Below are 16,212 nucleotides of genomic sequence, written 5' to 3'. Positions count from 1 at the left end.
GCTAGATTGCAAAGGGTCATTTCATCACTGATCATATTTTCCACTAGGCTACTATTCTAGTAGTGAGTATCCTCCAAAGATTGGTAGGGTAGAGCTGAGCCCATGTGCTAATAATTCCTCACTTGTATCAGTGGCTCCACTACCACATCTATTTTATGACATTCTCTGCCATATTCTTTGCCCTGGGCAGCGTTAGTTTCCATTTCTATCATTAAGGCCTCTTGCACTCTATCAGCAAATTGTGTAACACCAGGGGGTGATCAGAAAGCAGGGGAAAAAGAGTTTAGGATATTCATTTTCTACTTTCTGATTACCTCACTAAAGTCCTGGCATTGACTGTTTGTGTCTGCTCCTATTCCAACAGCATCCCCTCACCTTGACTCATCAAGCCTGAAAGTGGAAACTTCCCACTTTTGCTGTTACTTGGATGACTCACCATCCTGTATTTGGTCTCATCACCCTGCCTATATCTCTATTCATAGTTATTTCAACAAATCATTTTCTGTTCAATGCTTTTGAGTCTGCCTATTTCCTGCCAGAACCTTAACTGAAACAGTATAAGAAATGCAACTATTAAATCTTGGTACTGATTCTCAGCTCACTGACATCAATGTATTTCATCTCTTTGGACTCATAATACCTTTGTTTCATTCACAAATCTTTAAACACCTTCATTAATTTCTATACCTTCACTTCCTAAAATGATTGAAGGTCAATATACTTAGTTTTGAGTTTTACTTATCTTTAGTAAGTAATCGTTCTCTGTCTTAACCCTATAAACAGCATTGCTATGTTATACACAGTTCTGAAATCAGTCATTTTACAAGTGTCATAGACTTCATTGTCTATGGAAATATGAGTTAAGAGGGGCTCTCAGCTTCATGCACTGTAGCTCTATTTTTTGTTGTTGTTGTTCAATGGGAAAATGCTGAATGTTTCCGAATGAGCCAACCAGGTTCCACATATTGATTTACTGTTTTAGTGGGAATTAAAATAATGTCAAAGCAGTAAAAACTGTATGCAGGCACACACGTACACACACACACACAGAAATAATCTTAGGTATCAACATAGCCTGATGAGAAACCTGAATTTCCAGTTCTCCATTTAAAATCATGCACCAAACAAAGAAAAGGGGAAGTCTTGAATGCAAAAAGGCATTCTGCAGTCACCTCCACAAAAATGATGCATGATAGAATCATCTGCCAAAGATATTAAAGCAGCCATCATTTTTAAAAATGGTCACCCTAGCTGGTGTTGCTCAGTTGGAGCATCATCCTATACACCAAAAGGAGGTTGTAGGGTCAGTTCCTGACCAGTGCAAATACCTAGGTTTCTGGTTTGATCCTAGCTTAGTTGTGTATGGGAGGCAACTGATCAATGTTTCTCTCTCATCTCTCTCTCTCTCTCTCTCTCTCTCTCTCTCTCTCTCTCTCTCTCTCTCTCTCCCTTCCCCTCCCTCCCTCCTCCCATTTCCCACTCTCTAAAATCAATAATAACATCCTGGAGTGAGGATTTTAAAAATGGTTCAATATGCAAATACAAACTTCCTTGCAGGAAAAAAAAAGTTTCAGCAATAAAAACATACTAGTATATAACAGAATGAAATTTTAGAACTGAAAAATACAGTATTCGAAATAAAATTCAATAGATTATCTCAACAGCAAATTGGAGGGGACATGGGGCAAAATCTGCTTAATAGGAAGATAGAACAATCAAAATTACCCAGTCTGAACAAGAAAGAAAATAGACTGATAAAGATTGAATAGTACTTATGTTACCTATGTAATTATAATAAAAGATCTGTGATGCTTGTCAACAGAGTTTTAAAAAGAGAGAAAAATAAAGATGGGCTAAAAAAGGACTCAAATAAATAATGGCAGAAAAAAATCATCAAATTTACAAGAGACAAAAACTTACAGTTTCAAGAAGATGATTGAATAAGCAGGAGGTACCCAAAGAGATCCATGTCTATACCCATTATAATAAACTCTGAAGATCAATGTAATGAAAAAATCATGAAAGCAGTGAAAGAGAAATTACTCTTTATCTATAAGCTAAAAAAAATCAAATGTCACAATTTTTTATGAAAAAATTACTGAATCCAGAAGTGGCATGACACCTTTCATGTGATTAAAGAAAAGAACTGTCAATTAGGGAAATGCAAATCAAAACTACCATGAGATACCACCTCACATCTGTTAGAGTGGCCATTATCAACAACACAAGCAATAACAGGTGTTGGAGAAGTTGTGGGAAAAGGGAACCTTCATTCACTGCTGGAGGGAATGTAGACTGGTACAACCACTATGGTAAGCAATCTGGCGAGTCCTTAAAATATTATGAATAGAGCTACCATACAACCCAGCAATCCCTCTCCTGGGTATATACCCAAAAAACTCAAAAACATGTATTCGCAAATATATGTGCACCCCTATGTTCATTGCAGCATTATTCACGGTGCCCAAGACATGGAAACAATCAAAGTGTCCTTTGATAGAGGACTGGGAAAAAGAAGAGGTGGTACAGATACACAATAGAGTACTACTCAGCCATAAGAAAGGTGAAATACTGCCATTTGCAATGACATGGATGGACCTTGAGAATATTATGCTAAGTGAAATAAGTAAGTCAGAAAAAGCTAAGAGCCATATTATTTCATTCATATGTATGATATAAAACTGAACCTCATGAATACAAACAGCAGTATGGTGGTTGCCAGAATGAAGGAGGTAGGGAGTGAAAGGAGTCATAATATATGGTGATGGGAGAAGATTTAACTTTGGGTGGTGGCCACACAGTGCAATATACAGCTCTTGTAACATAGAAACTGACACCTGAAACCTATGTAATAATATTAACCAATGTGACCCCAATACATTTAATAAAAAAGAGAAAAACTAAAAAATCTATAATAATAAAAGTATAATATGCAAATCAACCAAACAACTGAACAGCAGAATGACCGTCCAGATGACCTTCTGGACAACCTCACTATGACACTGGCACCAGGCCAGCCAAAGCGGGTGTGATGTGATTGGTCGGGGGCCCTGCCATGGTCCCACAGAGGGAGGCCCAGGCGACCTTCTGTGTGACAATCAATCACAGAACCCAGGCCAGGTGGGTGCGGCCTCCCTGGGCTCCCTCTGCAGAGCTATCAATCATGGAGCCCCATAATCAATTGCCCCACAGAGGGAGGCCCAGGCCAGCTAAGTGATCACATCCCATGCCTATAACCCACAGAGGGAGGCGACTGGTGGTGGGGTAGGAGGAGCAGTGCTGCACAGATTGCAAGCAGTAGCAGCAGCTAGAGTGGGGCCAGTTTCTGTCAGCCAGGTGAAGGAAAGGCCTGATAGGCCCTAATCGCTGATCAGGCCTAGGGACCCTACTCAAGAGGTCCTGGATTGTGAGAGGGTGCAGGCCAGGCTGAGGGACACTCCCCCTCCCATGCACAAAGTTTGTGCACCTGGCCTCTAGTAAATAATAGTAATCCCATGATCTTATCAATTGATACAGAAAAAGGTTTGCCAAAATTCAACACCCATTCATGATAAAAAAACAAACAAACAAAAAAAAAACTAAAAAAATAGGAGTAAAGGAGGACTTCTTCAACTTGATAAAGAGCATCTACAAAAATCCTAACAGCTAACGTCATTATAATGGTGAAAGATGTTAATGCTTTCTTCCTAATAATGGGATCAAGGCAAAGATCTTTGCTTTCATGCCTGCTTTATTTATAGTACTGAAAGTTAGGGCCAGCATAGAATTGTAAGAAAAGTAAATGAAACATGTAACTCAGATGAAAGAATTAAAACTATCTCTGTGTGCAGAAGTTATTATGGGCTATGTAAAACACCTCAAGTATTCTCCAAAATTACCCGCAGAAATAATGAATTCAGCAATGTCTCAGGATACATGATCAACATATAAAGACCTTTTGTATTTCTATATACAAAAAGTGAACTACTGGAATCCAAAATTCAATAAAAGTAAACAGGCTGCCAAAACCGGTTTGGCTCAGTGGATAGAGCGTCGGCCTGCGGACTGAAAGGTCCCAGGTTCGATTCCGGTCAAGGGCATGTACCTGGGTTGCGGGCACATCCCCAGTGGGAGATGTGCAGGAGGCAGCTGATCGATGTTTCTCTCTCATCGATGTTTCTAACTCTCTATCTCTCTCCCTTCCTCTCTGTAAAAAAAATCAATAAAATATATTTAAAAAAAAAAAAAAGTAAACAGGCTATTGATACAGGTAACAACTAGAATGAATCTCTAGGGCATTATACTAAGTGAAGAAAGCTAATCTCAAAAGGCCACATGCTGAACGATTCCATTTCTCTAACATTCTTGAAATAACAAAATTATTTCAATTAAGAACAAATTTGTAGGTGCCATGCTGATAGAAGAGGGTGTTTGGTGTGAGGAAGGGCATTGTGGTGATGGAGCGGTTCTCTATTGTGATTGAGGTTGTGGTTACACAAATCTACCATATGACAACATGACAGAAACACATTATAGGAATGTCAATTTCCTGTTTTTGATATTGTGTTATAGCTATGATAAATGTTGGGGAAACTCGGTGAAGAGTATAGGTACCCCTCAATATTATCTTTGAAACTTTTTGTGACTCTATAATTGTTTCAAAATAAAATGGTAAAATTTAAAAAATTCTCCTCTGCCTGTTATTTACAATGAGAACTCAAGCAACTTCCTTGAGCAGTCATCTTTATATGTGGCTCTTGAGACCTTCCCAATGTAATTATTGTGAGAAGTAAGTGACTAATGACCACAGGAAAACAGTGACAAGGTCTGAACTAGAATTCACTGTGTTTGGGCTCAATTTTATTTTATGTACTTTTCACTTATTCCACCTATCTTAAGCATGTCTTACCACCTAGATTATAAAAATCTTAAGGGAAGTATATAATTAAATCACTGATAAAACTGTACAGTTGCCTTGGCATAAACGTGGGTTTATATTTTAGGAAACTCACAGTATAAGGACTAAAGGAACTCAGACTCTGGGTGATATTGTACCCACAGCACAGGACACTGATGCTAACTCTCAGGCTTGGATCCATGTCAATCCTAAAACATTTTTCTTATTTTGTTTTATGAAATCATTGCTTTTATACATATTTAGACAACCATGCTAAAGAGAGCAAATGGTAAAACATATGAAGAACATTTTATGTTCATTTATGATAATAGTAACTTAAATAGAGTTACCTAAATTTAAAATTAGGTCTTATATTTTATTTTACATAAATTTGGGGATGAATGGTAGTATGATGATAATATCCTAAAATGTAGAATGTATAATTCACCATTAAGGTAAATATAATAGTTTGACTAAATGTATCAGTTTTTTCTATTTTTATGTATAATTTATTTATATGCCAACCAATTGAATGCTTGACATAGAAAAATGAGTCTGTCACTTTAACAAATGGCACTATAAAACCACTCAAATAAATAACTTTAACAGAGATTATTATAATTGCAAAAGGAATATCTTTCTAAAACATGTTACCAATGTGTCTACAGATATTGGGCTTGCCTGTTGCATTAAAAATAAAAATATGAAATTAGATAGCAAGGACTTCTAGTGGCAAAGAATGATTTACAAATATGCTGAATGACATATTACAATTGTGTTCATTTTATACAGAGAGAAAGCATCTACTGAGAACGATTACATAATTTATCAAGAACTCGATGTCAAAGAGAATGGTGTTTTAATAAATGTCACCAAAGAAATTTAAGAAAGAATAATTTGTTACTAAAAAAAAAGATTTACCATAAACTAAAATGGAAATTTAGCATTTTAGGAGGATTTTTTTGTGACATTTTAAGAGAGCTCTTTATTTTAGCAAGAACCTTGTCCCAAGAGACCTATATACATTCTACCATCACAAATTCCTCTGTTGCTTCTCTTTTCAGACTTTTGGCATCATCAATACGTGACTTTTGATTGGATCCCCAGAGTAGAAATTAAGTTTGGTAGACAGTGGGTACGTAATGAATGCATAGATTATTCTTTAATTTAGTGTAGTTGAGTGGGGAAAATAAGGAAAGGCATTTAAAGTCTACTCTGGATCAGGATTTTTTGCTCTGTTATTTTAGAAATGTACATAGAAGTTACAGAAAGTATTATTATAGTTTTTTACTAAAGAGGCTTTATGTTTAGAAGGGTTTGAGAGCAAAGCATTCTGTCCACTGTGCTATTCTGGTTAGGATTTTCATCAGAACACAGTTGAACATTATTTGAGTTCACAGGACTTGCCATACTGGAAGCACAACCTTATATGTAGTGGCCATGGGCAGTCCTATTATGGGAAACCAACTTGAGAGAAAAGGCGGGTCACTTGCTTCTGCGCAGGTCCTGGAATTTGAAATATCCAGGGGCCTCTACAGAATCCTGGCATCAGTTACTATGTTGACTCACTCAGTGTTGGGATCACTCACTTTCCCCTTACAGGACTCAGATCTTGGAGGCAATTAGCTTCAGAGAAAAGGAAAAACCAAAGTGTTACTTTTGAAGGGCTGCTGAAATTGATCGGTTTCTCATCGTTCCTAAACCTACTAGAGCAATCAAGTTAGGAGAAGTTTTACCAGATTTTTATCGCTGCCTTGATATATATTTGATACTTTCCAAATGCTTTGGTGGGAAGAAGAAGAGGACCGTTGTAAGTACAAATAACTAAAAATGTTGTTTACAATGGCTTAACTTTTAGTTTGTGGCAAGCTCACCGATTAAGCAGGTAGATTTAAAATTATTATAGTAGTTTGTTAATAAGTGTGAACTTTATCTTATATATAGTGTGCACATATATATAAGATATATGTGCAGGTGTATATGTTTCTCACTGCAAAAACTTTTCAGTGAAAATAACATAGAGTGTAAACTTTGTCCTTGCAGATATAATCAAACATCTTTCATATTTAAGAAACCACTAAAGTAATAGAATATGCATAACTGGTATTTGGAACAAACTATTTTAATTGCTGTGAAATCATTTGTGTATCTGTTATTCTCTTGATTATTTGATACTTCTGTATTTACTAATGATAACATGTGGGGTAGTGACCTGACACATATTCTCAAGAAACTAATTGCTATCTGGCAATGATGTGTGGAGGCCTCCAGGTTAGAAAAATTTCATCTGGCATATCATGGGGAAATTTTAAAAAATAATAATAGTAATGGATAAATGATGTTGAAAAAAGTACTGATAATTATCTAATTTGAAAGTTCCTTTCCCATATTACATTTAACACTTCTAATGTTCTTATCTGTAGCATATCATGGAAATTCTTTCAGAAACTGATATGATCTATGCTGGCAAATGATCAGATATTTTTGTTGGGAAAACAACATAAAAACATGAGGGACTTCTAATCATATTTCACAGTAAAGTCATGGTGTTGTTTCATGTCTCTGATGACCTGCTTTTCAGTAAAGCTTTTTAGTTTGGCTTTTATTATCAAGTACAACTATTTTGTTTGTTTTAAGAAAGTCATCATGACTAATGAAAAATTCAAAAACTGACTGTGACACATTAAAAATAATACATAAAAATAATGTATGAGGAGTACAGTGTGTCCCAAAGAACTGGATGAAGGAGATTGTCTTTCTTTCCCTGCCTTTGACTTGTGCATTACAGTCATTCTGAAATAGATATGAGGGCAATGCCTATAATTAAGAATGGAAAAAAGTGAATCTCTCCAAATGAGTAGCTCTGCAAACTTTTGGAGAAAGAGTCACAATAGAAGTTTTGGCTCTGAGAAAAATTTGTAGAAAAAAATTAACATTGTACATTTGCTGATTCATATTAGATGTTATCAAATTTTATAGTATATATATATATATATATATATATATATATATATATTCTTATTTTATAAATTTTGGTGAGCATCAGAATAGCTTTCTGATTGAAAAACTATTGCATTTTCTAATACTAAAAATACATAGCATCTATTCTTTGCAATATACACACATGCTGATTGATCAAGCAATTGATGTATCTAACAAATTAAAACCATGAACCATTGCATAGAAAATTTTAGAAAGAATAGCAGAGAGGCAATTCTGGAATAAAGCAAGGCAAACCAACTCTCTGTTTTGTCATAGATATTAGAATTTGAGGAAACCTAACCTTTAAATTCTTAATTAGAATTTGAGGAAACCTAACCTTTTTGGGACAAGCTCTGTAGAACTTGATTATAGTACATTTTAAAAATATCAGGTAATACTTATGCTCCATGACAGTGGGTTTACTAAAAGAAAACGAATATATTCACAAGGTATTATTACACATTGACTTTTACTGGTTGACAACATACTACCTTGAGTATATTGACATTTTAGTCATTTTTAAAAATTGCCTTAGTTTGAAAACCTTAAAAAAGTACTTTTGATTTGTAGTTAATCAAAATTGTTATCAATTGAGAATCATTATATTAACACAAGAATTGTTTACTTTTAGAATTATTTAAATATTGCATTGCAAATAATTATTTAAATAATGTATTGCAAATATACATTTCATTCGAATTTTTTAAATGATGCAAATTATCTTGAGGTCTAATAAAATCATTTTTAGAATTTAATTTACAGGGTCTTTTGAGGACATCTTAACTCTATGAAAAAAGAGATTGATTGCTGGTCTAAATAGATAATATACTTTTTTAATTTAATAAAAGCTTTCTGTGTCCCTTAAAGGCATTATATTATGGAAATTACAATAGAGAATGTCATGAGCAGTTACTCTAAACTTAAAAAAAAAAGACTATGAAGTGTTTTGTGCAAATTTATGTTATTTAAGAAAAATTAGGTGTTTGTCACTAACTCTAGCTAGACAGAAATGAAACATTAATTTATAATTTGGACAGAGACATTACTATTAATATAGTCTCCTCTTTAGTCCTGAAGTATTTATTTGAAATCCTTGTAGCCCAAGTCATTTGCTACATGTGAAACAAGTTGTCAAATTCTTAACCACGTGTGTGGTTTAATAAAAGAGATTATAATCTTCGTTGTCTTGGAAAAGTCAGGTGTTTTTTAAAATTCCATTTATTACTCTTCATCATGACTTTATCACAAGAATAAAACAAAGTGACTTCCCAAACTTTCCTTCACTTTCCACCTTCTATTGTAATAACTACCTAACTTATTTAAATGATTTATCATTTTTTCACTATTCTTTCTTCTATTGCTAATATAAATAATACATGGTATTTTGGTGTGAATATATATGTTCTTAGAAACACATACATACACATTAAAATCACAGACTGCTATTACTTAAGAGATAAAAATTAATTGGAATTTAACATTTTTTAAAGATTCTTTTCTGTTCATTTATTTACTTTCTATTTTAAAGACACATCATTTTTTTAAGAAAGTAACAAGTAAAACTAATATATGTCCTCTGTCCAGCAAAGCATAAGTGAAGAGCCTCAAGGCTTAAGCATTAAAGGTTTCATGGAAAATCACATCTATATGAAGAGGTTCATTGTGGTTGAATCTTTTACCAGTTACATTTTAAAATAAAATTAATGCTAGTTATATTTCTTTAGATTATATATTATTTCTTTTTTTATTGTTTAAAGTATTACAAATAGTAGTGCATATGTCTCCTTTTTTTCCCAATTGACCTTCCCCCATTATTTCACAAGACAGGCTTTTATTTAGTGCAGATCAGAGAGTTGAAAGAATTTATAGTGGTAGGAATTTGACATTTCTGCCTTTCATTCTGAAAAGATACATTTATTAAAGTGATGTCAAACTCAGTTAATGGAGGCGGTGCAGTTATTTCAGATATACAGGGTATGTAATTTGAAGCCAAGCCAAATCACAATGAGAAGAAATAATGATGACCTTGGTTTATTTTTATGCAGTACATTCAGGTTTTTATTGGATTCAGAAGGAGGCAACGGTTTTCTTTCTCACTAAGTCCTGCTATAGTCCTTGGAGATTTGGGTTCTGTTACCAAGGCAGTTGGTTCATATTGGAACATTTCTGGGGAAGGTCATGGGCTGCAGTATGAGAAATGAGAACACTTTTTTATTAAATGCTACAAACTTCCATAGCAGAATTTCATGAACATATTTCTCTTTGGGGAGCACGCTCCACGTAGCAGACCAATCTTCCAAACACAAGAGACAAACAAATAAACACCTTGTGGTCTTTACCTTTTTTCTCATTTAAAAACATATATTAATTAAATATCCTTGAGGTTTCACTTTGTACAATATGGACAGAGTAATATACATAACACATATTTGAAGTTCTGAAGTTGAATCTCAATACAGATTTGCATATTCAATTAGCAAAGCTAGAGTGTAGTTTCTTTATTTTGCCCATTTGGGAGGGGTTTGTCTACTTACATCACATGTAGAATTGTCCTTAAAATCTTTATCTTTGTAAAAGGTCAAGCTCCTCTGATTAATATTAAACGTGAACGTGTCTTTCAGAGGTTCTACTGTCTCCTCTTGGAGGGGAGATTAACCCTGTTCTTTGTGAATCACTCATATGCAAACTAAAGTTTGAAGATTAACAGCTAACATAATTGGGTATATTTTTTTCCGAAATTTGTAGTATATAAAGCTTGTTTTCCCATGTATTACAGTATTTTATAAATTTGCATGTGCCTTTTTTAAACCAGATGGCTCTTCCAGAGGTTCTGAAACACTAACTCCCAGGCATATTTCTCTTTAAGTATTCAAGATTGCTGCCCTGAATATGGGGATGGCGTGGGGGAAAGCCTTGGCTGCAGTGTTTAAAGGGGATCTTAAATTTCTCAGCCACAATTTTGATAGGCATCAAGCAGAATGAGGATGAGGAGAGGAAATAGATGGCCCTACTGGCTCATACTTAGAAGAGTCTCAGTCTTATGGCCACACAACCTCCACCTCATGCAAATTAAAAAAACAAAAAGGCAGTATACTACCTATCGCATAGCTGAAGTCTTCCACTTAGACTGCCACTTTAACAAAGAACTTCCATTCAACTCTGTGCTGAATTTTGTTATTTTTGTTGACACTATTATAGATGTCCCTCATCCCCCCCTTTACCCACCTCCACCCAGCCCCCACCCCCTCCCTATGAACATCATCACTTCCACTCTATCTTTATGTTATTCTGACATAATTCATTCAAAATACCTGAGAATTTCCATGGGCAAAAGAACAGACAGGGCAATTTTCTGGGGGCCTAGCCTGATCAATCGAGGGGTTTTGCATTAAACATATAATGATATTACGCCCTGAGCAAACAAGTGTTCCTAGCTATCTGGATTGAGTTTGGGGATCAATTTCTTCCTGGTCTCCTTTATTTATTATCTTTTTCATTATGCCTCAGTGCCTCATTTTGCTTTGTTGTTAAGCACCTCATTCTTCACTAATGGAAGGTAGGGGAGAATACACAATTAGCCTTTAACTGGAATAGAACTGTCATTTCTTTGTTACGTTGGTAAAATACTGCTGTTGATTTTGTTGGTGGTAAGTGAGTCTTCCAGAACTGATAATTCAGTATTTTTATTCCATACTAAAGGCCTGGTGCACGAATTCATGCACCGGTGGGGTCCCTCGGTGTGGCCTGCAGGGATCGGCTGAAACGGGCAGTCCAACGCCACTTGCTGCTCCGGCCTGCCACTCCTGTTTATCCCGGCCCCACTGTGCCTGCTGCCGTTGCCACTCAGTAGACTCACTGCTGCTCTGCTGCGGTCTCCAGGCTGCAGCGGCCAGCCTTGAGCCCTGTGTCTGGCGCCTGCCCATTGTTCAGCTGAGCGGTGCTTCCACTGTGGGAGTGCCCTGACCACCAGGAGGCAGGTCCTGCATTGAGCGTCTGCCCCCTGATGGTTAGTGTACATCATACCGATCAGTCAGCCAGTCGTTCAGTCATTCGGTTGCTTAGGCTTTTATATATATAGATAGATAATTTTAAGAAAATGATTTTTCATAAATTCAAGTTATTGGAAAATTTATTTTTATACTTCAATTTTTAAAGCTAAAATGTATCTAGAGCTAGTTAAAAATATTTAGTCTCATGTTACTATTCCAGTAAAATAATCTGAGGAAAGCTTTGTTTCTATTTTTACTTATTTTACTTTCATTTATTATTTTATTCATTTCAGCAGAAATTTTGGTTGTTTTAATGAATAAGAGGAATATTAAAGTGCACTATGAAAGCCAGTGCTTATCAATGTAATAAAGCCATAATGTGGATAGCTGAATGGGTTTCAAACAGGGTTAACACAATTTTCAAGAAACTTTTAAAAATCAGATATTTGAAGTATCATGCTTTTAGCTTATATTTAATAAATACTCAGCTCATTCATGGGCATTGCAGGAATGAGGAATTTACATAGGCCAAAATAACATAGTCTTTTTTCAGTTTATCTTCAACTTTTAGATACACTTGATTTGCACCATTATGAAATAATTGGTGTTTTAAAAAGACCGGTATTAATTGAGCACATCATGCACTATAATGTTTCATATTATGCCCCAATTACGGGCAAATATAAGGGGTACCCTTTCAATGTTCCACCCTTTCCTTGGCTTTTGCTTTGTTTTGTTTTAAAGTGTTCTCCTCTGTTCCACTCTGTTTTTGGCTAAGACTATCATAGAATTCGGACTATAAAAGGGCATAAGCATCAGTGTTTTTTTGCACATTCTTGGCACCCATCTTTATTTACACACAACTTGTCTGCTCCTTTATCAGATTACAGTAGCAATATTACCTGAACCCAAGCTAAGTATTGACTTAAAGGGCACAGGAGTCAGCACAATGTTACAAGTGCAGATTTTAGCCTAGGAAACTGTGTGAGGTCATACTAAAGGGAGAAGAGAAAAATCACAGAATCAGAACTGCTCAGATATTTTCCTCAAATGCAGGTTGAGTGATTCATTTTTATATTGATGCTCGAGAAGGCAGTATTAGAAAAAAACTGGTGACTAAGTGGACAAAATGTTATCAAAATAGTTGAGGGACTGATAAAATTATTTGTAAAGTTGGTGAATCCCAATTGCTCCAATATATCGGAACATAACTAGGAAGGGAAAGGGGAAAATGGCTGCTAAAGAATGTAACTAGATATAAACAATGTTGGCATGTAGGTGGTTAACTGAAAGAGCTTACTGGAAGCTCAGACAGCTGAAGCATCCTGATTTAGTAGAGCCTAAAGGGCAGGGCAGGAGCCATGTGAACAGCTGCTGAAGAACTAGAGGATTCCTTTGGATTAGGTGTACACACCCCAGCGCTAATGGACTGTGTCAGAGAATACCAAGGGTTATCTCAGACTTCACTTTGCTCAAGCCTATGAACTTTAGTGTTTTAGTTTAAATATCTGGAAATAGATTTGCTCTCAAAATAAATCCAGAAATAGAAGTATCAAAAGAAGTGACTCTGTAAAGTTTGTATTGTGTGGATTTGGGTGACCATTGTTTAAAGAAAGAAAAATATGTTATTAAGCCATTTATTCATGCAACTAATATGTATTGAGTGCCTACTTTGCTGCAGGTACTCTGGAGATAATGTTGTAAACAAGTAACTTCACTGAGATGAATATGTAGGGTATCACTTTACTGCATTCAGGGCAGGCGCTATGGAATGAAGAACACATTGTTATAAGAATGAATGATAGAGACCTAGACTAGTGTTAGAAATTGTGGGGGGAGGGCCTGGAATTCCTATGAAAATTACATTCAAAGGAAGACAAAGAAAAAGAGGGCTGGGAAATGCTGTCCAAGGTAAAAAGAGGAAGAATGTTATATTCAGAGGGAACAACATATATGAAGGTGTGATGTGGTATGAAGAAAGAACTAAGAGAAGGTCAGTTTTTCTAGAGCAGGGGTGGGCAACCCCTGGCACACGTGCCAAACACGGCACGCCAGTAACTTTTGCTGGCACGCGAAACCCTCTTTTATAATTTTCCATTTACAATTTTTGTGAACATTTGAATGACTTAAATGTTAAATTACAAGGAACTGGTAAGACACTTGATGTTATGTTTGGTTACATAAAGGCTTTTGAAAAGAAACTGGAAGTCTTTAAGAGGGATGTAGATGGTGAGAGATTTAGATATTTCCCAAACCTCAAGAGGCACATCAAAGACCTCCCAAAAGATGACAGAACAGACTGTCAAAGCCTTCAAAAGCTGTTTTGAAACATCATCGAGTCAACTATTGAGCAGTTCTTCTCAAGGCTTGCGAAATTCAGAGAACTGGAAGAGACAGCAAAATTCATGAGGTTTCCAGATAGCATGAAACTGAAGGAACTAAACTTAGAAATGTTTTCATGGATAGACATGGCTGACTTTGAAATGCAGTTGATTGAATCTCAGAGTAGCTCAATTTGGAAGCAGAAATTTATTGATCTTAGAGTTGACTCAGAAAACATTGAAAAAAAAAAACGATTAGAGACAGGAGTACCAGAGAGAAGTGTCGAAAACGAACTATTGAGGACTTGGAATGCCATTCCAGAAAATTTTTTCTGTTTAAAAAACTTTGCAACAGCGTTACTCTCCATGTTTTCATCCACATACGCTTGTGAATCTTTGTTCTCAGTGATGAATTTTGTTAAGTCTCATAATAGGAGTAGCCTGATGGATGAAAGTAGTAGGTCATGAAATATAAACGTGATGTAAAATCTTTGTCATCAGTGATGCAGCAGCAAAAGTCCCACTGATAATATCAGACGGAGTCATAAAGTTTTCTGTAGGACTATCAGTGTACATGTATACATTAAAAAATAAATGTATTTTTCATCATCATATACTGTGTTTTTGTCGCTCTAATGAATTTTATTATTTCTTCAAGGTTCTTCACATATGTACACCTTAAGAGATGTCAAGTAGGCGTAACATGTTCTCAAAAAATTAGGGTTGGCACACAGAAGAATTTTGAGTCAGAGATTTTGCTGGTTTTGGCACGCACTCACAAAAAGGTTGCCCACCCCTGTCCGAGAGTATAGTTAGAGGGAAAGTTTGGAACAAGCATGCAGCTGAAATGGTGGCCTGCGGCCAATCATTCAGAGCCTCAGAGGTCATGCATATGATGTTTGTTTTCTTTATAATGAGTTCAATGGACAGCCTTTTAAGAATCTCAGGCAGGGCGGTGATAGGAACATATTTGTGGGTTTTTTAAAAAACTATATTTTGTAAAGAAGAGATTAACAGGTGTTGAGTGCGTGAAGGGCAATCAATCTGGAAAATTTTCCTGCAGCAAAAGAGGGTGGTGTTGACTAGAAAGTGACAATGAAGTTGAAAGAAGTGGACTTATTCATGATTTATTCATGACAAAAAATCAATAGGATTTGCTGTTGAGTTGTATGTGGGATTCTAATGGTATGTAGAATTGGGTGAATAATGGTGCCATTTACAAGGGGAAGATGTGAAGGGAATCCAGAATTATGGGAAGGATTGGGGTTATGGGTGCTAATTTTTTATGGAGAGTGTGGCTACATTGGATATGGGGATCTGAATCCTAGAAATTAAGTCATTATTGGGGACTTAATATGTGAGCCATGGAGTATAAGTGAGAACAGCTAGAAAGAATGCAGAGCGTGAAAAGAAAGAAGGTCAGGAATTCAATAAGGAAGACAAGAGCACTCCAAAACATCATAGAAGAAGCATCTAGATAGAATGATAAGATACTAAGGAAAATAATATTTCTGTAAATAGGAGTGTTCTCTTCCATCCTCAATTTAATGACTGTGAATGAGGATCTTGCAGCATCAGGTGTCTTGGTTTCTACAGTCTCTGTCATCCATTTACTCTTAATTTCCTCTCCCATATTGTTACATTTTTGAGATATCACCAAAATGTTGCCTTAGTAGAAAAGCTTTAATAAATATTTAAATTGGATAATGTATTCAGTTTTTTTCCTGTACTCTGCGCTTCCTAAAAATACCTTCCTCAGAAACCCCATTTCAACTGACTACTGTATAATGAAATGAGCCTTCAGTGTAAAACGTTTATCATAGTCTGAATTTCAATTGCTCAGTCAGAGTTGTTAAGCAATATGAAAAATCATCCTTTAGAGAATCCAGAATTACATAGATGCGATAAGGTAAGTTTGCACTTTATCTAAAGCTTTTAGTTAATATAGATGCTTTTTGGAGAAATGTCTAAAATTTCTTGAGAACCATTCGTAAAATTGATTTTTCTTAAATCTGGAAAATTTGTAAATTCTTAAAATACATTG

At 35.6% G+C, this 16,212-nt stretch overlaps 1 protein-coding gene across 2 annotated transcripts in view; it reads left to right on the top strand.

Annotated features, from left to right (window-relative positions):
- DMD (dystrophin) overlaps positions 1 to 16,212 on the top strand; it is a 2,781,977-nt gene that overhangs the window by 501,119 nt on the left and 2,264,646 nt on the right. Inside the window, exon 1 of one of the 2 annotated variants that reach the window (XM_081115406.1) lies at positions 6,421 to 6,686. The exons of the other annotated variant lie outside the window; for it this stretch is intronic. Within the exon in view, the coding sequence (XP_080971532.1) occupies positions 6,656 to 6,686 (31 nt within the window). The 5' untranslated portion in view covers positions 6,421 to 6,655. Of the gene's footprint in view, positions 1 to 6,420; positions 6,687 to 16,212 lie in introns of those variants that run through there. 2 annotated transcript variants of the gene reach the window in all.

Source organism: Myotis nattereri, assembly GCF_964212035.1.
Source record: "Myotis nattereri genome assembly, chromosome: X".
NCBI lineage: Eukaryota > Metazoa > Chordata > Mammalia > Chiroptera > Vespertilionidae > Myotis > Myotis nattereri.
This window is presented reverse-complemented; position numbering and strand designations above follow the sequence as displayed.